The 27,179-nt window shown below is 43.1% G+C and overlaps 2 protein-coding genes across 2 annotated transcripts; both read left to right on the top strand.

The window, feature by feature from the left end:
• Positions 1-6,389: 6,389 nt before the first annotated feature.
• On the top strand, positions 6,390-13,373 carry rbm14a (RNA binding motif protein 14a). Its single transcript, XM_076980682.1, is given in 7 exon segments — positions 6,390-6,502; positions 7,304-7,666; positions 7,796-8,639; positions 8,820-9,017; positions 11,142-11,194; positions 11,829-11,840; positions 11,843-13,373. Coding segments are annotated over 6 exon segments (1,641 nt in total). The 5' UTR covers positions 6,390-6,502; positions 7,304-7,317; the 3' UTR covers positions 12,028-13,373.
• Positions 13,374-13,897: 524 nt separating this feature from the next.
• actn3a (actinin alpha 3a) lies at positions 13,898-27,179 on the top strand. The gene is made up of 21 exons (XM_076980681.1): positions 13,898-14,249; positions 20,447-20,561; positions 20,973-21,092; positions 21,172-21,258; positions 21,396-21,483; positions 21,783-21,861; positions 22,193-22,274; positions 22,395-22,480; positions 22,583-22,675; positions 22,752-22,982; positions 23,386-23,533; positions 23,691-23,841; positions 23,941-24,049; positions 24,160-24,300; positions 24,499-24,681; positions 24,932-25,066; positions 25,165-25,344; positions 25,473-25,619; positions 26,002-26,067; positions 26,296-26,454; positions 26,652-27,179. The coding sequence occupies exons 1-21, from the start codon at positions 14,118-14,120 to the stop codon at positions 26,808-26,810; spliced, it is 2,691 nt and encodes an 896-aa protein (XP_076836796.1). The 5' UTR covers positions 13,898-14,117; the 3' UTR covers positions 26,811-27,179.

Consider the following 27,179-nt stretch of genomic DNA (forward strand, 5'->3'; position numbering starts at 1 on the left):
TCTTTCGGTGGAGCAGGACTGGGACAGCAGTCTGCCACTGAATGAGCTCCTCTGCCGTGTGATTGTGCTGTGCAGAGGGTGGTGAACATTGTCCATGATGTTTAGCAGTTTGTTGAGGGCTCTCCTCTCTGCCAGTGGTGTTAGGGGCTCCAGCTCTAAACCCAGCACAGAACCAGCTTTCCTCACCAGCTTGTCGAGTCGTCCAGCGTCCCTCTTGCTGATGCTGCCTCCCCAACATACTACAGCATAGAAGAGGACGCTGGCTACCACAGACTGGTAGAACATCAGCAGGAGCTTCTGGCAGATCCTGAAGGACGCAAGCCTCCTAAGAAAGTAAAGTCTGCTCTGGGCTTTCTTGTAGAGGTGGTCGGTGTTCACTGACCAGTCCAGCCTTTCATCCAGGTGCACACCAAGGAACTTGTAAGACTTAACTCTCTCCACATCGACCCCATCGATGGAGACTGGCTGCTGGGATGGCCTGGACCTTCTAAAGTCCATGCACATCTCCTTGGTTTTGGTGATGTTCAGCTGCAGATGGTTTGCTTTGCACCAAACCACGAAGTCCTCAATCAGGCTCCTGTACTCCATCTCCTGTCCATTACTTACACACCCCACAATTGCAGTGTCATCAGAGAACTTCTGCATGTGGCACGACTCCGAGTCGTATTTGAAGTCTGATGTGTACAGGGTGAACAGGACTGGAGAGAGGACGGTCCCCTGTGGTGCTCCTGTGTTGCTGATCACTGAGTCAGAGGAGCAGTCCCTGATCCTGACATGTTGTGGTCTCCCAGTCAGGTAGTCAGTGATCCAGGTGACCAGGTGCATGTCCACCTCCATCTTCACCAGCTTGTCTCTCAGCAGTAGGGGCTGGATGGTGTTAAAGGCACTGGAGAAGTCGAAGAACATGACCCTCACAGCACCGCTCCCCTTGTCCAGGTGAGAGTGAACTCTGTGCAGGAGATGGAGAATGGCGTCTTCCACCCCCACCTTCTCCCTGTAAGCAAACTGCAGTGGGTCCTCAGCATGGTGGACCTGAGGTCTGAGGTGACTCAGCAGCAGTCGCTCCATGGTCTTCATCACGTGGGATGTCAGAGCAATTGGCCTGTAGTCATTCAGCTCCTTCGGATGTGGCTTCTTGGGAACTGGAATGAGGCATGTTGTCTTCCACATGACAGGAACCTTCCCTAGGCGTAAACTAAGGTTGAAGACATGCTGAAGCGGCTCCCCCAGTTGGACAGCGCATGCTTTGAGCATTCTGGGGCACACTCTGTCCGGGCCAGTTGCCTTTCTGGGGTGAAGTCTCCTCAGCTGTCTCCTGACTTGGTCCACAGTGAAGGTGGGGGGACTGCAAGAGCTGTTTAGTCTACTCACTGATGGTGGTGCTGATGTTGGCGGAGATGGTGGAGGTGAGGGTGGTGATGGTGACGGGGATTGTAGAGGTGAGGGTGAGGGCCGGTTCGCTGGCCATGGTGACAGTGTGGTAATTGCTGCAGGAGGGGGGGAGGTGCAGGAGTAGGGGGCTGCCGGGGGGGCTAGTGGGGGTGACTGGGTGGTGAGTGCTGCAGGAGGGGAGGGGGAGGAGGCAGCAGGAGCAGGACAGTCAAACCTGTTGTAGAAGTAGTTGAACTGGTTTGCTCTGTCCACACCTCCATCCACTGAGTTGCTCCTCTTGTTTTTGCACCCTGTGATAGCTCTCATCGCACCCCAGACCTCCCTCATGTTATTGTCCTGCAGCCTTCTCTCCACTTTACTCCTATAGGACTCTTTGGCCTCTTTCAGACGTCCCTTGAGATCCCTCTGTACGTGCTTCAGCTCCACCGAGTTTCCATCTTTGAACGCCCTCTTCTTCTGATTGAGGAGGTCCTTGACGTCACTGGTGATACAGGGTTTATTATTTGGGAAGCAGCGTACAGTCCTTGTGGGAACAGCTACGTCCATACAGAAGTTCACGTAGTCCGTAACGCAGTGTGTCACTCCCTCAATGTCCTCACCGTGTGGATGCAGCAGCACACTCCAATCAGTGGTCTCGAAGCAGTCCATTAGGGCTTCTTCTGCTTCAGGAGACCAAACTCTGAATGAGCGAGAGGTAGAAGGCTGCCTCAGTACCAGTGGTTTGTACTGAGGCTGTAGGAAAACCAGATTGTGATCTGATTTTCCCAGTGGTGGTAGTGGGGTGGCCCTGTATGCATCCCTCATATTAGCATACAGCAGATCGATAGTCCTGTTTTTCCTGGTGGGACAGTCCACAAACTGGAAAAAGGCAGGCAGGGTAGAGTCCAGTGTGACATGGTTAAAGTCGCCAGAGATCAGACAGAAGGTGTCAGGGTGCTGTGTCTGTAGCGCTGCCACAGACGGTGGAGTGGATGACATCACACGCTGCCTGCGCGTCCGCCCGGGGTGGAATGTAAACACACACAAAGATGGCGTGTGAGAGCTCCCGCGGCATGTAATATGGTCTAAGGCTCACCGCTAACAGTTCTATGTCCCGACAGCAGATAACCTCCTTCACGTTTACATGACCGGGGTTGCACCACCTGGTGTTGATAAAAAGCACAAGCCCCCCACCTTTGCGTTTCCCGCTGAGTTTCGGGTCCCTGTCCGCTCGCACCGTAGAGAATCCAGGTAGCTCCACGTTAGCGTCCGGGGTGTCGGGGGTGAGCCAGGTCTCGGTGAAACACAGCACACTGCACTCCCTGTAGAGCTTCTGGGTTTTCACCAGACTAGCCAGCTCATCGGTTTTGTTGGTCAGCGAGTTGACATTCCCCATAACCACCGACGGGACCGAGGGTTTGAATCTCTACCGCTTCTCCGTCTTCTTAGCCTTTAGCTTAGCCTTTAGCTTAGCACCGGCTCTGCAGCCCCGATACTTCCGCCTCAGCTCCCCCGGGATTGTTAGGACAATGCCCCCGCGTCCCATGGGACAGAGGCTCAGCAGTTGTTCCCGGGAATAGAATCGAAACTCTACGCTGCACTCCATACCACTCTGAAAATATATTATAATATCCTTGGGATATAAATAAGATGCACTATGTTCATGCGTAAAAGCCTAAGTCAATAAATAAAGTTTAAAGAAAAACTCAAGAAAAAACAAAGCACACAAAGACGGAGCTACTGGAAAAGGCAGCCACTGGCGGCGGCGCCGGAAGCACAGCTCCAATATTCTCCTGTAGTCATCCACTAAGGAAACTAGAGCAAAAAAATAAAGAACCCTTAGTGCTTTCTTATAGTATTATAAACTTAAACCACACTTAGTAAAACTATATTTTAAAAATCTTAGTGACACCTTGTCTCAATAAAGTCAATCAAATAGAAATAACGTTTCCAGGGCTTTTAAAAAGAAATAAATTCACCCACGATTTAGCGCGCGCACAATGCTAATCTTAACATGACGCTAGCATGCTTTTTTAAGCAAGCACATGGCCTTAACTCAAATGAGGTATCAATATGGTCACGGCAAAAGACAGCCAGACTGTCTCTCTAGCTCGTGCTCCATCAACATAACATATATTACTAATTAACTTCTGGAAGTATATTTACATGGTGCACTAATGCAGTTTTCTGCATTAAAACTCATCCAGATGATCAATATGGATCAGCGCAGCACCTCTACCGCCTGATTCTAATTAGCAATCCAGGTAAAATTAGTGGAATCAACACAATCCAGGAAGCCTGAGCAAAATCCTGGTGAGGACTTTTAATCGGAATTTAAGCTGGAATTGACAGCACTTATATAGTGTATGTATATTGATATAAGAAAACAAAATACCATTTTGTTTACTGGGTTACATTTGTATTTGTTAACGTAATACAAGAGAACTGTTCAATCAGACGGATATTTGTTGTGAAACGAACAAATTCCAGCACTTTTCAAACCTGAAACACAAAAGCAACATTAAAGTTCGTCAGGTAAATGTTCATTCCCCTGTTTTTGAGGGATGTTTCTACCACATCTTAGCATCGAATACGTTCGCGAACACATCTCCACGTGTGTGTGTGTGGACGCACTGTTATTGACGCATGCAGTGTTGCGAGGTCCTACAAAAATATCCTGCCCAAAGTCAGTGTAAAATCCACCTGAGCGGGGGGTGGGTGAGTGTAAATTGTCGGCGAGTGTAAATTGTTGACCGGGGAAGCAGTGTTAAAATTGAGACAAATTGAGTATTATATTGCCATCGATTCTTAGTGTTGACTTGTAACTCCCGCGGTGGCCCAACTCAAAAGTAGCCCAAAAAACCGCAACCCGCGACCCCAGAATTTTTACCCGCGGAAGGAGTTTCGAACAAGCCCAATTTGGCGTGAAAACTGCGTACCTGGCAACACTGGACAGCTCTCCGTGTACTGCACTCATTTCCTAACCTGTAGATGTCGCTCTTTGATCACAGATTCGTCTTCCCTTAAGGGGGGAGGAGGTGCGAGAGAGCAGCACTGGGTGCCTTTCTGAAATCTAACGTAGTTGCGGTTTGTTCTCATATAAACAAATGTGCGCGGAAACCCAATGGCCAATTATCGACATCAGCAAAAATGATCGCGGTAAAAAAAATTATCGTACTGTAATTATCGCGACAGGCCTAGGTGTCACAGCAGGGAGAAGATGGGTAGAAACACTTGAATGAAAGCGAGAAGATCCCTGCCCTGCCTGCACACACGCAGGCCCCCACAAGCCCTCCACATTAACCTTTAACAAATGACGAGTAGAAGCGATTCTTCATTCTCAGGGGCAGACGTGCTGTCAGGAGCAAAAATCACTTTCGGACTTGAGCTCAAGACGTAGGCACAGCGTCTGTGTGACCAGGCTGAACTCATGCCTGATGTTCACAGGAGATCACATGTGAATTTACCAGGAACGAGCAGTAACACAATCAAAGCACAGAGTAACACTACAGCACCTACATCTGTCATAATCCGACTGGACACTCACAACCAAATTATTTCAAAAGAGAAGTTCCAATCCTTCAAAGAAAAACAAGCAAAGATGACATTTGTTGCATGGACATCCTGCATGTCATTATTGGTGTTTTGCTAGTAAAAATCTCTTTCTAAGACCTCAATGGCACTAAGATGTCATACGCTGTCGTTACTCTTGGTGTTAGGTGGTTAAATTGCAACATAAAAAGAGATGGCCAGAAGAAATAGTGCATCTACCTTTATACCTTCATAGGTCCCACACACAATTCAAACTGTGTTGCTTAAAAGCTTAGAATATGCTGATACTGCTCTAATTCACATATAGCTCCAGACTAAACAGAACACTACACACAGTGCTCCAAACAGTAGTCAAAGCCGTTTGGCAGGCCACTGCGACCTCTAGAGGTTAACACAATATTAAAGCCTTTCAAGAAATTGAGTTGTTCTATTAGTAATGGCAATTTCATTAAGGGGGTGTATTGAAATGAAATACAATTAGATAATCTTTTTTATCATTTACATAATCAACATGTATTTTTTAATCATTGGGTTTTAAGTTTAAGTTCAAAAACATGCATTTTTATTTCTTTACCTAATACATCACTTTAAGCCAGTATCAATAGTTTGGCTGTCATCATTCATGCACAAATCAAGCCTTGACTATATTTCTGGCTTCAAAAACATGACTATCAACATGCCCCCTCCTTATGTTTTACTGCTCCCCCAAGCAAATCAGTCCAGAACCGGGGCTGTGCTATAGGTATTTAAAGGAGTGAGCACCTTTAACCTGAAAAATTAGAATTGAACTGTTATTTCGGAGAAATTCAGAAAATACATATTAGAGATGATTTCAATAAAATCATAATAGTGATTATGATATAATAATGCTAAGATTGAATCCAATGACTAACCAGTAATTTTTAATTATTATTTTTTCCACGTGATACCCCACATACATAAATTACAAGTCGGTTGTGCTCTGCTAATTGCGAGGGCCGGTCTGAACCAAAAATGACGGCCGATGTTTTGTCCCAGTCCAGCCTTGTCCACAACGGAATCAGTGCTATTAAAACTAAAATAAATAGGCAGAAAAACACACTCCCACGACGTTTCATTGTTATTTTATTTTTCATTCGAAGAAGAAAGCATTTTGTCATAAACATATTTGAGTTTTTCTGTGGGCAATTCAGTTAACCACTTTAAACCTTTCTTTCTGGTGCAGCAGAATGACTCGTTGAAAGAGCTTTGAAAAGACAGAAAGCAATGAATCACTACGCTACTAAGAAGACCTTAGTACTTCGAAACTCATATTAAAAACGTTAAGAAGCGTATTCACAGAACAGAATGAATATTTGTGTGATATACGGAGGTGGACTGGCCCGGATCGTTAATATTGTTGCTTGGTGCAACACGGACCCGCAGGGAGAGCGACATCCGTCAGCCGGATATCGGATATGAAGAATTTCATACCGCGTTAGGTAAGATGGTGGCTAGTTAGCTAGCGTGCTTCTGTCGTATTTGTGATGTTATGTAGTATTGCGAGTGAATCGTTGGTTGTTTTTTGTCTTCAGTGGCTTCTATAAATATTGTGTATAGAGTAAGTGTGATTCATAGCGTATGGGCAGTTTATTTTATCACATTTTTCCTTGGTTGTAGTTTGCTTGAAATGCTACACGTTGCTAGCAGCCCGCCGCGCGTCGACCGTCTCGTTGTGCGGGGCTGGTATTTAGCTAGCTAGCTAACAATTAGCCTGTTTAGCTAATGTTTATGATCTGACGTGGTAAACGATTTACACCTATTTCAAAGCAGTTGCTACCTTAACGAGGAATTATTTTAAGTTTTAAAATATATAAACAACGATTAGCTTAGTGTGGTCACGAAACTGTACAAAGACATTCAGCTAATGTATCTAGCTAACGTTAGCTAGATAGTTCGTTTTAACTCGGCTATCTAGCTTAGCTAAATTATCGAAAAGACACTTGCTTGTAGTTAGCAGTAATTATTGTTATTGTAATTATTGTTAAATCAGCATCATCGTTTAGCTAGCAACGTCGTTGACTAAATTATAAATATTTAATGATTATCACTTTTTACTAAGTCGCAAATTAATCGTTCAAAAATTTCCCGTTGAAGCGTACCATATTGCTTTGTGTCGGGATTGCGTGATTTCCGTCATTAGAACTATATTGATTGTATCGTAAATACATAAAAATGCCTTATTTGTAGCTCCACGTTTCCAACGAAACAAATCCCCCCCCGCTAGTTTTAGGTCTATTTTTGCTTTAATTCGTTTAACGGAAATGCCAGACCCATTCATTTATTGTAATAACTTGTTGAATTCGTTCAAAGTTTGTGTCTGCAAAGAAGTAGAAAATAAGTCTTGTTCCTTGTTTTCTAGGTTTTTTGGGTGCAATGGACAACAACAGCGCGGTGAAGCTCTTTGTAGGGAATCTGGCGTTGGAAACAACACAGGATGACCTAATAGCCCTTTTTTCCCCTTATGGAGAAGTGGAGACGATTACTGTACTCAGGCAGTTTGCCTTTGTACATCTGCAAGGAGAAGGGGCTGCTGACCGTGCCATCCGTGATCTGAATGGCCGAGAGTTTCATGGTCGAAACCTTGTAGTTGAAGAGTCCAGAGGCAGGCCCCTCAACTCTATCAAAGTATTTGTGGGGAACCTGAGTGCTATGTGCACAACTGATGACCTGCATGAACTATTCTCTCGTTTTGGCAAAGTCTTGGAGTGTGACAAAGTAAAAAGTAGGTTTTTGTTAACTGTTCTGCATCTAATCAAAAATTGGCTGTGTCGTCGCCCAGATGTTCAGCGGATATAATGCACTTTGTGTAGTTATTTTAATGTTGTGACTTGTTTCTGTCTTCCCTGTGCAGCCAAGCTCTCCTCATCAGCAGGTTATGCCTTTGTGCATATGGAGCGTAAAGAGGATGCGGAGAAAGCCATAGAGGCACTTCATGGCACCTCCTTCAAGGGCCGCCCGCTTTCTGTGGAACTCTCGAAGGTTCAGCAGACCAAACCTGCGGCTGCCTCCAAAGTGCCCTGTGCACGGTGTGGGGCGCAGGGCCACTTTGCTGGGGAGTGTCCCAGCAGGCCTCCCATGGAGCACCACCAGAGTCAGGCGGCCGTGCTGGCGGCAGCTGCGGCGGCCGCCGCCGGCCTCCCCATTCAAGTTCAGCAGTGCGTGCACAATTCCTTCTTCAACACCACAAGCTCAGACCCAACGTACACGGCACTGAAGGGCCTGACTGAAGCCAGCGGGTCAGGAGGCAAACCGGTCAGCGCCGCCGTCTATGGCGCCCTGGCGAGCCAGGTGTACGGTGCCGTCGCCGACCAGGTCATGGGCTCGGGTAGTGGTCAGGCCCCGGAGCCTGTGGAGGTGCCTCCGGTCGCTGTGGCGGTGGACCCTGCCTACGGTGCAAACTCCATGTATGCCAGCTCCGCCTACGGGGCCATGGGAGGAGGAGAGGCCGACCCCCAGGCCATTTTCGAGGCCGCTCGGGCGCGCTTCATCGAGCAGGGCCAACAAGTTCTGGCTGAGCAGCAGGCCATTACCAAATCTGAGCGAGATCGAAGCCCCGTGAGGCGCTCGGCCCCTCTGCTGCCTGACCCAGTCCCCCAGCCAATCTCCCAGACGAGGGCCAAGCGCCGTGCCCTGCTCCCCACCCCACCGGGTGGACCCGAACTTCCCACACCTAAAGATGGCGACCCCATTTCAAGGTAACCGATCACTGGTTCTTGCCACCACATGCAAAGTGCGAGGCCCTTAACATCTCACATCATCTTCCGCTACTGAATTTCTGTTCTTTCCATTTTAAGTGTGTAAATGCAGCATTTATTTAAAAATGAATGGATCTGGTCCTAATCAAAACATCCTTCTTGTGTGTGTCTTTATACTAGATGCTATGCAGAGTATGTCCAGCAGTACCAACAATACCACCAGTACCCTCAGTACCATCCTTATCCACAGTACCAGTACAACTACTATCCACCACCACCACCCCCACCACCTCCGATGCCAGTCATGCCCATGCCGCCTTCAGGAGCGATGGATGCCCAACAGTTAGCTGCCCCTGGAACCACCTCATCTCCAAGAGCGTATGAGCCGCCTCCAACACACAAGGAGCCCCTTCTCCGCCATCCTGATTACTCCCACCTCCACACGCCAGAGCCCCCTTACCGATAGCCCCCACCACCTCACATGCGAGAGTGTGTGTGTGAGTGTGAGGGAGAGCGAGAAGGTGTGTATGTTGGGTGTGGAAGAGAATGCTGAAATTGTGTGACTGTTGGTCCTGCATTATATCAGTGCTGAGGAATTTGAAGAAAGGGATGCATTTAATATTTACATCAAACTTGTGTTCTAGTTTTACAGGTTTGATCCGAGTCTGAAATCCCCTAGTGTACCAGGTTTCGCAGGTGTTTAAATCAGTAACTTAATAACATGGTTCCAGTTATTCATTAAACTATCAATTCTTTTCATGAGGCTCATGTGAGTTTAATGTTTTTACAGTTAAAGCACTTTTGCCTGTCTTGTCCAATTTAGTATCAGCCCCTGTCAGATGAGTGTGCCTTGTGAATTGTTTTCGTAATGAAAATTCCACAAATCTGTGACATTTAAGGTCTACAGATTAGTCACAGTGTAAGATTAGATTTTTTTCTTACACCACAGAGGATATGGCTCATGGATATGCCTTCAAGGCCTGCTTGCAGTAGCTAATGTCTGTATTTATCCTCTTTAACAAACCAACGACTGTAGCAGGAAGGCATTGATGAAGATTAAGTTTAGAGTGCTCAAAGGACCTGTGTGTGTGTGTGTGTGTGTGCGCGCGCGCGTGTGAGCGAGAGAGAGAGAGAGAGAGAGACAGACTGAGACTGATACTAGCTATGCCTGAATGTTGATAGAGAACAGCTTGACTTGTGACAGAGCCACACACCGTATCGTACACCTATTTCCTTCTGTTCTAAACGGGTTGGATTTGGCTTTGAGCAGAGACATCAGTATCAGCAAAATAACACAATTCTGCTTTAAGGAACTCCAGTCTTTTAGGCGTGACCTTTCTAGGGCGGATGGCAAGACCTCTGCTCTGAGCATGAACCTGAGCTCTGGTTTTAAAGTCACCCGTTGGAATGAGGCTAGGCCACAAAATGGATGGCTAGTGGATGCTAGTCTATCTAGCATTCATCAGCAAAAGGGACAAACGTTTCACCATCAATAGATAGATATACTCAGACTCCATACTCGATTGTTTTTTTTTTTTCTGTTATTTCTATATCTTGACTGGTTGGTCGGAGATGCTGTTTGTTATGAATAAGCAAAGCAATTGGTTGTATAGCCTGCAGATAGCAACTATGCATGCTTTGCAGGATTTTAGAGGAATTGACTGCCATTCATAGCCTTGTATCCTTCACTTACATGGACAACGTGCTGTGGTTATTCAGAGAGATAGTGGTGGTTAATCTCTCAAATGACATGACCCTTTTTCTCTTTTAAAAAAAAAAAAAACAGCCGTTCTTTTTCTTTCCTTTTGTATTTGAGAGCAGCCTTGTGAAATCAAAGTTTGTTTCTCTCCAATTTCTCTATCCCATTTATATACTCGCCGTAAATTTTAGTGACCAGTGTTTTTGGCTGAGCACGTTTAGTTGATTTTCATTCTGGAGTTGTAAGGTCTATTGCATTAGGCCTCCAGGTGACTTGAGTTTGAGAATAAAAAACAGTAAAGACTAAACATCTCATGTACTTTTGTTTAAAAGAATCAACCTGTCGCAATATTTGGCAATATTAGGCTATTTGAATTAAACTTGATTTAATCTAAAATCATCAACCTAGTGTGTTTGTCACAAGTAGAGGCAGGGTTCTTCTGCTTTCACACAACGGTCCTTCCTGATCCACCTGATGCCCTTTCTCCTATCATTAAAAATAGCCAATTTCACTTTAACTAGTATAAAGAGTCTACATAAGATTTTCATAACATCTGATAATGTGATATTTCAAGATATGCCTATGCCAGCTCTGTTTTACCTCAAAGAAGTGTGCATACAAGAGTTCATAGGACACTATTGTATGGTTGTGGACACGGATGTTATGGAGGTTGTGTAGAATTCCTTCATTACCTTTTTTATTGAATTCAGTAAATGATTGTAATAAGAGCATGGCAGAAAACGTAAAAAAAAAGTTTCTTTTTTTTTCTTTTTTTTAATTATATTGTGTCCTTTTTCCTTTAGAATGAACCACAGACTGCCTTCAGTCTTTCATTCCAACGCTGAGAGATGGTGGGGTACATGCACAAACATGCATACACACCTAAACAATGTCCTTGACCCCTAGAGGCCTGGATACACAAATATGTCTTTGGTGAAGTTCAACTGTGGTATTATTTTATGGGGAAACACTCCTGTCTTGAGAAATGACCCAGACGATCAGGGGGCTTACACGGTCAGGCAGTTGTAATGGAGCGTGCACTAGCATTTAAGGGGTCTATCAAGTGAAGTTGGATATACCATGGCAATAAAAGATAATCAAAAGATAATACAAATGTCTCTAGGGATTCTGTTATCATTTGTCTTTGCAGTGTATCATTTGAGCAGAATTGGATACTGTTGTGTGTGGGGTTTTTTTCCTAATACTTCTGATAAGCATGTCATGTCTCCTGAGTGTATCCAGGCCCTAAAGTTTTCTGATGGTAGGCCGTCTTATTCTAGCGTTGTGTCCTCACTCATTAACGTGGTAGGGTGGAGATGGGAGGTTGGCGGGGGGTGTAGCTCCTCACAGTGCACCAGGGCTCCACACACGAGACTCCACACCTTTATCGCTACATGTCTGTAATGTTATTACAAATAGTGCATGACTCTTGCTACCCTTGTTACTCTGACTGCTCTTCCAGCCACGTTTTCCCTTTTCGCTAACTACAGCTAAAATGGCTCCGGGCCTCAGGACGCCAGGTTGCACATGACGGGGGGAAGAGAATTAGAGTCCCACAGTGGCATGGACGCACTCCCCACTAAGGTAAAGCCCTCTGCCCCCGATCACGCCTGCACCTTGACAGTACATGTGCCCTCAGTGATCCTACTACAACTGTTTGGAAACCCGCAGCTCAGATCCGCCTTCTGAGCCTGAGAGCCCTGAGTCTAACAGGGTGTTAGAACTTCAGCAGTGCCACTGCTCAGGGTTAATCAAAAGCGATGGCTTGCACAAGCAGAGGAACCAAGTGCTTCATCTCAGGCACACAAGTACCCCACATGGTTTGGTTGTCTGCCAGTGTTTGTTTTAGGTCCCCCCCTCCCCCCCTTGCTACTTTGCCTTATTCTATTGAAGAATGAAAACCCTGATGGTTTACCCTGAAGATCAGTTATGAGACAGTGTTTGGCGAAAGATCTTTGGGCTGTGGTGGCGTGGTGTTTTTTGTTTTTGTTTTTTTTCCTTCTTTCCCCCCCCTTTTTTTGGGGTGTATTAATTTTCGTTGTCACAATGTTCTTATTACTGGGAACATTTGAGGCTAGGGAAATTGTGGACTTGTTGCCTTGGCTTGTTCTATGGCATTTGGTCTTTTTGAAGCGTTTCCAGTAAGACGAGACAAGACGTGCACTCGCGCTCAAAACTGAGGCGCCCCGGCTGTGCTTTGAGCCGTTGCGAAGACAGCATCGCTGTAAGGGCGCAGTGCTGTTGGAAAGGCAGGAGGTAGGGCCGTCGCCTGGTAGGTGAGTAACCAGTGCGTCGCTGTCCCACTCAAACCTGTTCCTCCCCTCGGACCCCAACAATATACCTACCCCTATCACTCTCATCTTTTAAGATCCTGTACATCTCCACCTTATAGCCCAATGAGAAATGTACTTCCTCGGTTCTCCTACATAAAGCAGCCAGAACCAGGAGGTGCTGGAGTTCAACTGTAACATGACTTCCCAGAACTGTTTTTTTTTTTTTTTTTTTTTGTTATTATGGTGTGTGGTTTTTTTTAATTTCTTTATTTTATATAAAAAGATGTTGGACTATCAATTGCTGGAAGTCTGTTGTATCAATCTGAAAGTTTGTCAGTGTCTAATGCTCTTATTTTGCCAGTCTTAAAATCTCACTAAACAGTCCACCCCACAACCTCTCCGTTCACAAAATAAAACGAATTCCAACCAATTTAATAATAAGTTTTCACTTCAAACGCTCTAGTTCAGACTTATGATCTCTCTGACCATGTTGATGAGCTTGAACGTCTTGTTCACTAATTCTTTGTCTCTGAATCAAAGTGCTTCAGTTTGGGTTGAACAATTATGATATCGCTTATGATTAATTTAGATCAGGAAATAATTATTCAGGGAAGTTGCAGTAGTTGAATAAAATCGCTTTCATTAGGCTATGTTTACTGCTTTGCTGCTGTCCTTTTCTTGTTTTTTCATGTTTTATTGGTTAAGTTGTTTTGTAGGCCTGTTCTGATATTGTAAAATTAAATAAATGATTTTCAGCATTCAGCGTTGGTGCTTCAGTGCGTTTTTATGTTCGTCTTTTTTAAACCTAAAAAAATTATTGCTTAATTGTACGTCAAATAAGTATAATTTACGTAAGCAAAATAAAAGTTCTATGTTGCGTAAACTGGAGGAAAATGCAAGTGTGCTCGCGACTTCTCCAGGACAGCATGGTGGCGGTTTCTCGTGTAAAAGCTCATGGACGTAATTTTGATTTCAAAAGTGGGGGGACATGGATTCGTCGCTATTTAAATATTTGGTTTTAACCGTAAAAACTGGGGGGGACCAAAGCCGGCTTTTGAAAAAGTGGGGGGGACATACCCCCCCCCCCAAAAAAATTACGTCCGTGTAAAAGCTTGTAACATACAGCTCGAGTTACACGGCCAACATCGTCTGATAAATTTGACATGTTAAAATCAATTACATTTCAGCTGTAAACAGTAACGTGCTATCCCTTATGTCATTACACAAATCCCGCCTTGTTGCCTTTTAAGTTGGCAACCCACGACCAAATGCTGCGTGTGTCATATTTGGGTACCGTCACATGGACACTGACTAGAGGAATCACCGGCTGCTACAACACCGGGCGGTGGGCGAAGATACTGTAAGCAGGAATTTGGAGTTGGGACACTTTCCTCGAACGCTGACAGCGGGATATATTGCAGCCTCCAGTACTCCCTTACTAAATAAGAATCCCAAGACAGTTTTCAAAGCTTACAGGGATATTCACATCCCAGTCAAAACGGCAAAATGACAGCGATTGAAACGCAATTGCAGTATAATAGCTCTTACGTTATGACTGCTGAGGAATACATGATCCAAGAGGAAGACTGGGACCGGGACTTGCTGCTGGACCCCGCATGGGAGAAACAACAACGCAAGGTATACAACACGCTTTGCATTTAAACAGAATTTCCGTATCTTAGGTGTAATCCCTACAGGGTTTTTTTTTTGCTGCAAATCAGAATTGACTGCACACCAGTTTACAAAAGAAAAGTAACAGCAAAAGCTGCGATAAACTTGTTTGAACTGTAAACTTTTATTGGTAGGTCTATGTGTGAGGCACTCAATTAACCACATCCCAGCCTTCTAGTCAACTAATACAATGTTTCTTTGATGGCTCCCGCAATTCTTCTCATGGCTTAAGTTAATATGACATAAATACAGCTTGCAGCTCATTTATCAAAATGTTATCCTGTAATTATCAAATGCTGCACATTTTGTTTCAGCTTCTCGATGGGTGTATCAGATTTATACTCTCATATTAATTTATATTAGACTTTTGAGCAGGTTTGCACACCAACGCTTCCTGCAGCTGTTAGATTGCACACCTGGCCCTAACTATATAAGTGACGGCAACAGGTGACAGCGTGGCTAGGGGTGGTGTGGGGTTGGGTGGATTGCTTAAGCAGTATATGCTTCAAATAGATTCCTTGACTATAAATGCTGAAGCTACATTTCCCATCCTTGAAGCTCTGCTTCTAATCCCGTTCATTCTTTGCAGCCTGTAGATACCAAATATCTTCAAGATACCAAACATAGCTGCATGATGCCATCAGGGACATTTCTTACACTTTCGCTTTTGAAATGTATTTTCACTATATACCCAATATTCTGTTAATGTAAATCAGTTATATTGTGTTTTTTTTTTTATTTGCACACTCATATTTAACAAAAGCACTAGACTTTATTGTATTTGACTTTTGACCCTGTAAGACATAGAAAGTCCCATAAATTACAAATGAAATACTTTAATATGCATAAACTATGACTTTTTGCCTTTAATAATATGTAGCTCTCTGTTGCCCTTTTAAAATCCAGTTTTGATTCACTCTTTAAAGTGTTTGTTTTAGAATAGTCAGATTTTATGTATTTTTTTTTATCAGCCATTGGGCAGTTCTGTCATCATTTGACATTTTCCTGCTGTATTTACTCTATCCTCTGGACCAACGAGTGACATTATGCTGGAGTTTGGGACACGTCCAGCCCTGCTCTTACTCACATGGGTCTTGTGTCTTACGAGGATCACTCTTTCAGGAGCTTCCTGTTCTCAAGCTTTGTTGTGGGCACACAAATAGGGCAATAGCTATCTTTATCTTTATTCTTAAATCTCTGATATATGTTAGTGTTGGGGTTTTCATGTAAGAAGCGTTATAAGAAGCGTAATAGCTGCCCGTATATGTAAAAGAGCCATGTGAACTGACGAGTGCTAAAATGTCTGCTGTTGATTAAATCTGGTGATGAAAACTATTTTATTACTCTTGCGATTAATGATGATTAGATACAGTTTTGCTTTTATGTGCAACCTTGTGATTGTTTTGGAATTTCAGACATGCACAGCACAGCTATTGGTGCAGTTTAATTCACATGGCTGGAGTTTATGAGCAAGCTATGATTTGAAACAAACCAAAAGTGAATTTAATCATCTTTTCTTTCATTTATAAGGGGGTTATAGGACCAGGTGAGGTTATTAGGACGTTGTTGCGGGGGAAGGGGGTAAGGGTCCTAAGTACGATCAAATGGCAGTTGCTATTCCAGAAGAGGTGTCCTTGTAAGGGAGCGTCTATAAACTACCAGATGTAAACGTAAATGGGGGGAGGGGTTAGGTGCATTTCAGGTGGATACGGTTTGCAGAAGCAGCCTGATAGGTTTATGCCAGTATAGATTAGCGGTTTGATTAGTGTGGGGAATGGTTGCCATTGTAAACAGTGATGCAAGTGGATTTTTTTTTCTCTCTCACTTGATTGCTGATGGCTTCTTGTGTAGTTTTGCCTGTGTTACATAATATGACAGCCATATGGCTTCTGGAGAGCTTCATGCATCATCTGGTCCTACCTATTCCTCTGCAAATGATTGGCCCTAAAGAGAAGATCTTACTGCAGCTTAGGGTACTCTGTGTGCATTGAGATTGATCACTACTGGCCACTACCTGAATCCCAGCACCAAAATAAGACACTTTAATGTGCTGTAAATTCTCATTCGCAGTGTTTTTAATGCATTTGTATCTACATATGCAATCATACATACAGAACTCCAGTAAAGCAGAGTGTGAAATTCTTATCTGTGCTTCATCCAGAATATAGTAGCTAATTAGTAATCAAATTAAGGCATACATTCCACACTGCACATTACTCTGTTGTCAACTACATGTGTATAGTTAAACTTTCCTCTTCTTCTAGTCTGTTTCAGTGGTAGTTCAGTAGCTAGCTTGTATGTCTTGTAAGTTATTAATTTATGTACTCTCAAAAATGTGTCGCTATTACTTTCATTTTAGATGGATGCAACTCAAATACTCAAATGTACATGAAAGATCTTCTTATTTTGCAAATACATGTACACTTTCCTGGATGTTCTTTTTCAGTTCTTATGTGTTTAAAATGGCTTTCGAGGCTAAAGTTGCCACGTTATCGAAATATGAGGCAGTGTAAGTTCTTCCTTGTATTTAATGTCATTTAACTTTACTGATTAACGATGGTTAATTATGGAAACGCAATCACTGAATTGTTTAATCTGTGATGTGAACACACATGTCTCTGACAGCCACTCTTGAAGTTGCCCAGTAAGTGCAGGGTTACACAACTGATATCACCTTATCCCTGTGTTCCAGCACATTGGACTTGACTTTGTGAATCACACCATCTTTATTCAGGATATTTGTCTGTATTTGACCTTTGCCAGGGGAATAGAGGTCAAATATGTTCTGCTCTTAGCCTACATGAGGTCTGTGGCCCACAAATTTCAGAAAGACTTTATTCCATAGTGATATGCTCTTCCAGGCTGCAGTTATTATTAATTATGCATTGCTTGTTTTGATAAACTTTTACTCTCAGTCTGGTGTTCAGTAAGTGAAGTGTATACTTGGCTGTACTCAGGTTTGGCTTGGTCAAATGTTCCACTTTTAGACCCTCCTTAGTTTGTGAGGTGTGTAATGGGCTTCGGGGCAGGTGTTGGTTGTTATGACACATCTAGACAGAATTCATCCTCCTGCTTCCTCTGCCAGACACTTTATCAGTGTGGGAGCCAGGTCCACATTGGCAAGTCCCCACAAGTCTTTGGGTCATCAGCAGTTAGTTCCTCAGTACTGAATATCAGGCCAGCCAGTCAGAAAGTACTGAATGTTTAGATTCATAAAACAGATTTAATTCTGTTTATGCACAGGAAACAAGTACTTGAAGCTTATAATAATATAACTGTTTAATGAATACAAATTAGTTTGTTATGCTTGTCTTTAAATAACTGCTTTGTGTCTATCTGTTCAGTTTTTCATAGAAGCCCTTTATGAAAATGAATCCAATAATATAAAGCTAATTGTATGTTATTAAACATCCACCTATAAAATGTTTTTATAGTTAAAGTAATCATGAAAACTAGACTTATTGATTACCTGCTGATTTCAATTTTTTCTTCAGCAACTGATGTGTAGATGATGCTAAAATCAGGGATTGTCAGATTTAATGATGATAGTTTTTTGAGATATCAGCAGTCATATTAAGACCATAAAAGCATGAGCTCTATAGTGTTTTTGATTTCTTCAGCAGTTTTTGTTCGTGATGTTCTAGTTTTAATTAGTCATCTTTCTTCTGTGATATTCTGTGATGCTCCAAGTTTAGCACGGCAAGTGCTTAGCTGTTGTTTTTGTTTCTTAACAATTTTGACCCATGAAATGTGAATGTTGAAATATTGAAATTTTCTGATTGCCTCATATAATCGGCTATTTTGCTGGTGACACTTTGCTGAAAACAACAGAAAAAAAGACATCTACTTTTGATCGACTGTCTCATAAATGATTCAATGACACGGGTGACCCCATAAAACAAATCAACAGACAAAGTTTTATTTCTTTGTGGCTTCTTGAAATGTCCCTAAATGTTGTGGCTGCTGTAAGGCTTACTCCATAAAGATGTAGATTCCGTCAAATTTAAGATGACCTCCTGCACTTTGACCTTACAGTCACAGGTCACAGATAAAATCAATGTACTAAAGTACAGAGCCAGAACACCAAATTCTGTGAGCATGCAGTTACTTGCCGACTTACTTGGAGAGTAAACCAAGACCTACTGTCTGCCTGCATGGCCGCAGTTTAACATGGGTTCACACGCTGGGGCTGTAACCAGTTCCCTCTGCTTGTCCTGCTACCTGTGGGGAGTGCTTTTGCAGCCCAGACCCATGGCCCTGACAGAGCAGTGGCCATGTAGTCTCCTTTCTCCACCCAGCCACACCCTCTCCATCCCGTCATGCATTAGTGTAATGATGGAAGACTTTCCATCTAAAAGCAGGAGCTTACTTTTAAGGAGCTTTGTCATTGTTGTGGATGTTGCAGTTTACTGCTCTAGGACAACTGTATGCACTGTATGCTAAAGAGGTGAACCCCACACTCCGTGGACAAGCTAATAAGGCACAATTTTCCAAATTCAGATTAAAGCCAAGGCTTGTAAATCAGTTTTGGATACATGCAAAAAGATTTGCTGATGCATGCATGTAGAAAATGAACTTAGATTTGAGCATGCAGAATTGTCTTTGGCTGTATATATATATATATATATATATATATATATATATATATATATATATATATATATATATATATATATATGATCTTCGTTTATATATAGAGATACAGAGAAAAGAAATGTGAGTCTTTCCAGTCACTCTCCAGTCTCACTCTGCAGTCTCTATCATAGTAGGTATGAGAGGTTATAGAGAAATGTCAGTGTAGACTTAATTGTCATCAGCCAGTGGGGTTTCCTCTAAACCACAGCCCCACAGCAGTAGACTTGCTATATTATGAATGACTCTCTATGGACTTATCACTTTTCTTATTCTGGTACATCCGGTGTGTGTGTGTGTATGTACAATATATATATATATATATATATATATATATATATATATATATATATATATATATATATATATACCTTTAACATTTTCCTGCTATATATATATATATATATATATATATATATATATAATATATAGATAATATATAGATCTTTAATATATATAAATAAAACCCAGTCAACAATTATTTCTGTTTAGCTAATGGGGTGTCATTGTTTTCTTATCTAAGTTATGCAGTAAAATTGCCTCTAAAGTTAGACCACAACCAAGGCTGCTGCTCAGTGACATGCATCATTTTACAGTACTCATTTATTTAATAGTTATAGCTGAATTGCCATTTCTTTAGTAGTTATATTGGAATATTCATTGCCACTGAAATGTTATTTGCATATTTAGGTAATATTTTAAATCAGAAACCCCATTTTAAAAGACCCAGCTCTCCGAAGCAGCCTCAGTGTGGCATGTATCTATTCCAGGAATGCTGTGCTCTCAGCTGTTTGTTGGTGTCTACTGGTCACCATATATATCATCTGCTTCTACTCCATCCACGCCCTCCCATAGGGCATGAGCTAAATTTGGTCACCTGTGGCAGGACGGGGTAATTTGAGGGGTGGACACCTGCTGCAGGAGACTCTCCGCTTCCAGCCTTACATCAAATTACATTGGGCCTGGGCATTCTTTAGTCACCTCTCTGGCACACATTCTATGTCTTCTTCTCTGGCTCCACATAGGTGCTCTGTCTGGTCTGGGAGCTGTTTGTCACTGCAGGTTTCAGGCCTTTCTGTGTGTATCTGGATCCTCCGTATCCACTTACCTATGTATAAACCACGCTGCACAACAACATTTAGAAAATGTTTAAGGATTTCCAGTGGATGAAGATTCTGTTCTCAGAGTATTCTGAAGTCACAAGGTTCTGGATTCAGTCACAAGCACCAGAGATGCCAACCAACTCCCAGAGTGCTTCAGGACTGGCTTCACTGAGTAGTACCAGTGGGCTCCAGAATCAGACACTTAACCCTCATCTCCCAAACTTGAAAAGCGGTGAAAATTAAATAAGCTACTTTAAACTTTCCATCTCTATGTGCAGATGTTTCATAGTTGCATAATCCCTCATTATTTGAAGATAATCATACTTTAATATTAAGCATTTTAAGAAAAGGAAAATTTTACATTACATGATCTCTTAGATGTTGGTTCATTGATTTAAGAGCTTTGTGGATTTGTTCTCTCAATCTCAGACCTTCACCGCCTGGTGCAACTCTCACCTGCGCAAGGCTGGGACCCAGATTGAGAACATCGAGGAGGACTTCAGGAATGGACTCAAACTTATGCTGCTTCTGGAAGTGATCTCGGGTAGGAAGCAGTTTGGCTGTTTTCTTATTTACTATTATTTACTCACCACTATTTAAATCAACAGACATGAATATTTATGAGTACATGAAATATTAGGAAACTAAATAAAACCCACAAGAATCATACATTTGAAGTTTAATGCTGTAATGTTAATGCTTAATGTTGTATCTACTTGTTTTTTACTATACACTCTCCATACCACCATGGACTATTTGTATAATGCCTTTCTATCTCAAAGCAGGAAATTATCTTTAATTAGTTTTTCCATGTATATTGAATATTTATGTGATTTCTTTGGAGAGATTATTAATGTCGTCTGTGGTATTACCTCATTCACTGGTATGTTCTTTATTGTCTTTCTAAGGTCTTCTCTTGCAAGAAATGTTTTATTCCTTTTGCTTTTCGTCCCAGGTGAGAGACTCCCCAAGCCAGACAAAGGGAAAATGCGCTTCCACAAGATCGCCAATGTGAACAAGGCTCTGGACTTCATTTCCAGCAAGGGAGTCAAACTGGTGTCTATTGGTGCTGAGGGTAAGAATCGCTTCTTTATTTCTCTTTCAGGTTACTGTGTTTCAGTTCAGTGCTTCCAATGTTCTCTTTCTCTCTACAGAGATTGTGGATGGTAATGTGAAGATGACCCTTGGTATGATCTGGACCATCATCCTGCGTTTTGCTATCCAGGACATCTCCGTAGAAGGTGAAGAGACTTTCAGCTTAAGAATTGACTGACCAATAAAAACCCTCTGACCCTTTCCCTGGACACAGTGATCTTAATGCATCAGGTGGTAATAACTTGGATAAAACATTAATAATTTACGGCTGACCTCCTCTCAGAGACCTCTGCTAAGGAAGGCTTGCTGCTGTGGTGCCAAAGAAAAACTGCCCCCTATAGGAATGTGAATGTGCAGAACTTCCACATCAGGTGAGCTCCAGTTCTCTTCTCAGGTGGAGAGAGCAGCGTAGCATGGGCCTCAGCTGTCACAGTCTACGCTGACGCTAGCTAGCTTCTGTGTTCTTGCATTTATGGTGCTTCGTTTTTTTTTCACGCTCACATCACCCTCCAGCTCATATGCATTTCCAAGCTCGCCAGAGTGACAGAGTTCACCCATTATCCTAATCTCTTTATCATTTTTTGTTAATCACTCTTGCCTTCTGTGCCCTTTTCTCTCATTCTGGTCTCCTTCATCTTTCCCCCTTATCTCCTCATCGTCTGTGTCTCAGTTGGAAGGATGGCTTGGCTCTGTGTGCCCTCATCCACAGACACAGACCTGATCTCATTGACTACTCCAAACTGCGCAAGGTGCTCTCGCCCCTCCCTCTCTTACGCTTGAATACTCAGTGTTCAGTCTGCCACTGCGCTGCCCTACTCATCACTGTACCAACAATGGCTCGTGTTCAATAAATCAGCCTGACAGAAATACTTTTGGTATATTTATAAGAATGCCGGATGTTTTTTTTAATGTGTGTGTGTTCCTAATAAGATAAGTTTCATATTGTTTCTAAATCAATATGTTTGGCCAGTGTTTGCTTTATTTTTGCATGCTTTTAGCCACAAAGTAAAAATTCCCATTCATTTCTACCTTCATGCTGCTGTAAGGTTCTAATTCCCCTGGTTTTCCCTGCTTTTCCAGGATGACCCTGTTGGTAACCTCAACACTGCATTTGAGGTAGCAGAGAAATTCCTAGATATCCCCAAAATGCTTGATGCAGAAGGTGGGTACCTAGGGAACAGCCATAAACGCAACCTACTTTATAATTTTGGATTAATTCTGTTATTATTCTTTTATGAATTTCGAAGAGTACACATTATTTCACCATCTTGTTCATTCTCAGATATTGTGAACACACCAAAACCTGACGAGAAAGCTATTATGACCTATGTGTCCTGCTTCTATCATGCTTTCGCTGGTGCAGAGCAGGTATATTGAATATTATGGTCCTGAACTGTACATAGGCGGAACACGAACCTCTCTTGTTGAATTCAGTTTCCTTCTGTGTAGTCATTCGTATGCTATTTGTAGGCTGAGACCGCAGCTAATAGGATCTGCAAAGTGCTGGCTGTGAACCAAGAGAATGAGAAACTGATGGAGGAGTATGAGAAACTGGCCAGTGAGGTACATTTTGTTTTTCTACTCTTATCGGATATCTATTAGCAGACTCTTTGCCGTAATGACATGAAATGGTTCACAGCTGCTCGAGTGGATCCGGAGGACCATCCCGTGGTTAGAGAACCGCGTGGCAGAGCAGGCCATGCAGGCCATGCAGCAGAAGCTGGAGGACTTCAGGGACTACCGCCGTGTGCACAAGCCTCCTAAGGTCCAGGAGAAGTGTCAGCTGGAGATCAACTTCAACACCCTGCAGACCAAGCTGAGGCTCAGCAACAGGCCCGCTTTCATGCCTTCTGAGGGCAAGATGGTCTCGGTATGTGCATTTGTGTTACATCATGGCAATTTACTGACAATAAGGAATACCTAATGCACATGGCATATGGAAACCATGTTCTCTTTAAACACCCAGAACATGATGGGCAGTCGAAAGACAACAAGATGGTTGTCAAAATATGAAAAGCACGTTTTATTTAAAAAGTAGAAAGTAATTTGAATAATATTGAACATTTAAATAAAATGAAAACAATTGCATAAAAAACCATATCCAGAGCTGTGAAGATGGTAAATCTAAATATGATCATCCATTAATATTCAGTTGTAGCTCTGAGCTCATCTAAATGATGTTTTCAGGCTCATTCAGGTTATATGCAGGTGTAGATTAATAGCCCCCTGATATAAACGGGGCTGCTACAGTGCTACTCTCCCTTACGCTGCAGGACATTGCCAATGCCTGGAAGGGTCTGGAGCAGGTGGAGAAGGGCTATGAGGAGTGGCTGCTGACGGAGATCCGCCGCCTGGAGAGACTGGAACACTTGGCCGAGAAGTTCAGGCAGAAGTGCACCCTGCACGAGTCATGGACCACAGGTACCAAGCAGAGACTGTGAATAGCAGATCAAGTATTGCAAAGAGCATGGTTAAACCAGCAAGGTCACGTGTGAATTTATATGGATTTTGCTCCACTAAACTGAAGGTCATCTTTATGCTGGTTCACGTCCTCTTCCTGTGCATCTGTCTCATGCAGGTAAACAGGAGCTGCTTTCTCTAAAGGACTATGAGTCAGCCTCTCTAATAGAGATCCGTGCTCTGATGAGAAAGCACGAGGCCTTCGAGAGTGACCTTGCTGCCCACCAGGACAGAGTGGAGCAGATCGCCGCGATTGCACAGGAGCTCAAGTAAGACTCAGATGCTGCTCTACCACCTTAAAGCTTTTTTCAGGAGTTCATGTCTTATAGATAGGAAGTCAAACAATTATTGCTATCTTTGTCTTGCAGTGAGTTAGACTATCACGATGCAGCTACTATTAATGCCCGTTGCCAGGGTATTTGTGACCAGTGGGACAGTTTGGGCACTCTGACCCAGAAGAGGAGAGATTCTCTGGAGGTACAGATTTGTGCAGATATTAGACTCCTGTCTAAACAAACATAAGACTTACATCCATATTGTGATAACCAGTTTTAGTGTCGCGTCCTTAATATCATACTCTGCTTCAGCGAGTGGAGAAGCTGTGTGAGACTATTGACCAGTTGTACCTGGAGTTTGCCAAGAGGGCGGCGCCATTCAACAACTGGATGGATGGAGCCATGGAGGACCTACAGGACATATTCATTGTACACAGCACTGAGGAAATCCAGGTGTGTATGAAACTTCTGCTTCTTCACTGTCGATGATAGTCGTGCAGTGCCCAGTCATCAGTTTGTCCTGTGAGGATTTGCAAGACCTGTTTGAAGGCAACGTTCTCACAAACGCCTCCTCTCCATGTACTAATATGTTGTCCCCATTGTCACCTCCTTCTCATTCTCCCTACCAATGTCCTCCTTCCATTTCCACAGAGCTTGATCACAGCTCACGACCAGTTCAAGGCCACTCTGCCTGAGGCAGATAAGGAGCGAATGGCCACCATGGGCATCCAAAATGAGATCCTGAAGATCGCTCAGACGTATGGGATCAAAGTGTTGGGCGAGAACCCCTATATTGTCATCACGCCACAGGACATTAGCAACAAGTGGGAGGCCGTGAGTCTGACCGGTTCTTTCCAACAGCAGTAGTGCTAAGAGATTAATGTCAAAGCTACATTGCCCCTGCTACTCCTCACCATGCTATTCTCTGACAATTCCTTCTCCTGTGCAAATCAATCTACAAGAGCGCCGCTGTTTGCTGACGGATGACGTTTGAGTTTTAATGCCACAGAGCTAATGGAAATGTTATGATTTCATAGTCTCTCGCTGTCAGAGTGTAGTGCTACGTTTTTTCCCCCCCTGACAGGTGAAGCAGCTGGTCCCAATGCGTGACCAGATGCTTCAGGAGGAGGTGGCCAGGCAGCAGGCCAATGAAAGGCTGCGACGCCAGTTTGCTGCCCAGGCCAACATCATTGGACCCTGGATTCAGACCAAGATGGAGGTAATTCAAACTCAGGCTCAGAGTAATGATGCCACAATGATTTATGGAACGCCCAGCCAGTACTGTACTTCACACACTCAACCCTTTTCCGTCTCCAGGAGATCAGCCACGTGTCTGTTGATATTTCCGGCTCACTGGAGGAACAGATGAGCAATTTAAAGCAGTATGAACAAAATATCATTAATTACAAGTCCAACATCGACAAACTGGAAGGAGATCATCAACTTAGTCAAGAAGGACTTATTTTTGACAACAAGCACACTAACTACACCATGGAGGTACGTCCACTTTTACTGAATACAAAATTTGTTTGCTCTGCTGTCTCTGTGCAGAAGATCCACTATCATACACTGTGCACAATCTTCTCACAAGATGCTTATTGGTTTATTTCTGTTGCGTGGTGCAGCATGTCCGTGTGGGTTGGGAGCAGCTGCTCACCACCATCGCCCGCACCATCAACGAGGTGGAGAACCAGATTCTGACTCGTGACGCCAAGGGCATAAGCCAAGAACAGCTCAATGAATTCAGGGCCTCCTTCAACCACTTTGACAGGGTGAGATGCACACCAAGTCTCACATTAGTTTATTTGACAAAGTTTCAGTAACCTAGACCAGTTTAATGCTCGTCAACTTTGCTTTACGTGGATAAAACGGTAAAAAAAATAATTATCATGCAGTCTCAAAAGCTAGTTCCTCCCTGCTCAAATCCAACAGACGAAAAAGGTAGGTAAAAAATAAAATCTCTCAAAAAAAAAGACCATTGTCATGCTGTTTGCCAGTTCACTGTAAACTACTTACTAAAAATATAGATAATCATTAGAAGATAATCATCAAATGAGTAGAGAGTGACTGAAAAGCTTAGAGAATTTGAAAGATATTTGGATTTTAATGATGTAAAATAATGTGAAAGAGCCTTTTGATTTCCTGGATTTGCAGAAGAGGAATGGCATGATGGACCCAGATGACTTCCGTGCTTGTCTAATCTCTATGGGCTATGATTTGGTGAGTGTGAAACAAAACATCAAATACCCTTCTGTGGAAAATACCACACTGCAATTTATGTTTAGAATCAATTTTAGCATTTTAATAGAAGAATATACAGTCAGGAATGATCTATGTATAACATTGTATCAAATAAATACAAATTTCTATACTTCTAGGGGGAAAGCTGCTTAAAGGACACTGGTGTTTGCTTTGCTTTCTTTTATTAATTCAAATTCTGCTACTCAGGGTGAAATTGAATTTGCACGCATTATGACCCTGGTGGACCCCAACAACACAGGAGTGGTCACCTTCCAGGCCTTCATTGACTTCATGACCAGAGAGACGGCAGAAACAGACACGGCCGAACAAGTCATGGCGTCCTTCAAGATCTTGGCGTCTGATAAGGTGAGCAGGCTGACTATGAGCACGCTCTCCACGGACATAAACACATTCAGTCACATCATAGTGGAAGCTCAAACGATTCGAACTCTGACGCTAACGTTTTTCGCACATGCGGAGAAAAACGGCACGCCTCATACTGCACCGTGTTTTTAAAAGTGAGAATTTACGTGACTGCACCTGATCTGTTCCCTGTTTTACAGACGTACATCACTGTGGAGGAGCTACGGCGTGAGCTGCCTCCAGAACAGGCTGAATACTGCATTAGTCGCATGACCCGTTACGTGGGAAGTGATGCTCCTCAAGATGCCTTGGACTACATTTCCTTCTCCAGTGCTCTGTATGGAGAAAGTGATTTGTAGAGAAACCATCTTGACCCACACTCTCACACATGTGCAAACCACAGTACAGGACACAGTAGTGTCCTCATACTTGTCACCACGTCCCTCTACAAACTCCTGTTTCCTACAGAGAACACTAATATATTAAACTCCAAGAATACTGTCAGATGTTGTTGGATGGCTTGGCTGTATTGCCTTACCGTACAGTATTAGGCTTCTTTATCTGGTCATTAGCTGGTGTCAAAATCACACGAGCAGTTAGAGCTGCTGGAAAACACCTGCAAAATCTCTTGTCCGTATTCTCACTCACATAAGAACTGTTAGTCAAACCCTCTTGCTAACCATCTTGTCACTTGTTTTTGGAGAAAAATAAAATATTTCAAAAAATGA

Source organism: Brachyhypopomus gauderio, chromosome 18, assembly GCF_052324685.1.
Source record: "Brachyhypopomus gauderio isolate BG-103 chromosome 18, BGAUD_0.2, whole genome shotgun sequence".
NCBI classification, from domain to species: domain Eukaryota; kingdom Metazoa; phylum Chordata; class Actinopteri; order Gymnotiformes; family Hypopomidae; genus Brachyhypopomus; species Brachyhypopomus gauderio.

What these genes read in the sequence shown, in the direction of transcription:
- actn3a (XM_076980681.1), top strand. Translation starts at nt 14,118, where the DNA reads ATGACAGCGATTGAAACGCAATTGCAGTATAATAGCTCTTACGTTATG. An exon ending in CAAAATGCTTGATGCAGAAG is followed by an intron (nt 22,275 to 22,394) that starts GTGGGTACCTAG and finishes GTTCATTCTCAG; the next exon opens with ATATTGTGAACACACCAAAA. An exon ending in TCTCTATGGGCTATGATTTG is followed by an intron (nt 26,068 to 26,295) that starts GTGAGTGTGAAA and finishes TCTGCTACTCAG; the next exon opens with GGTGAAATTGAATTTGCACG.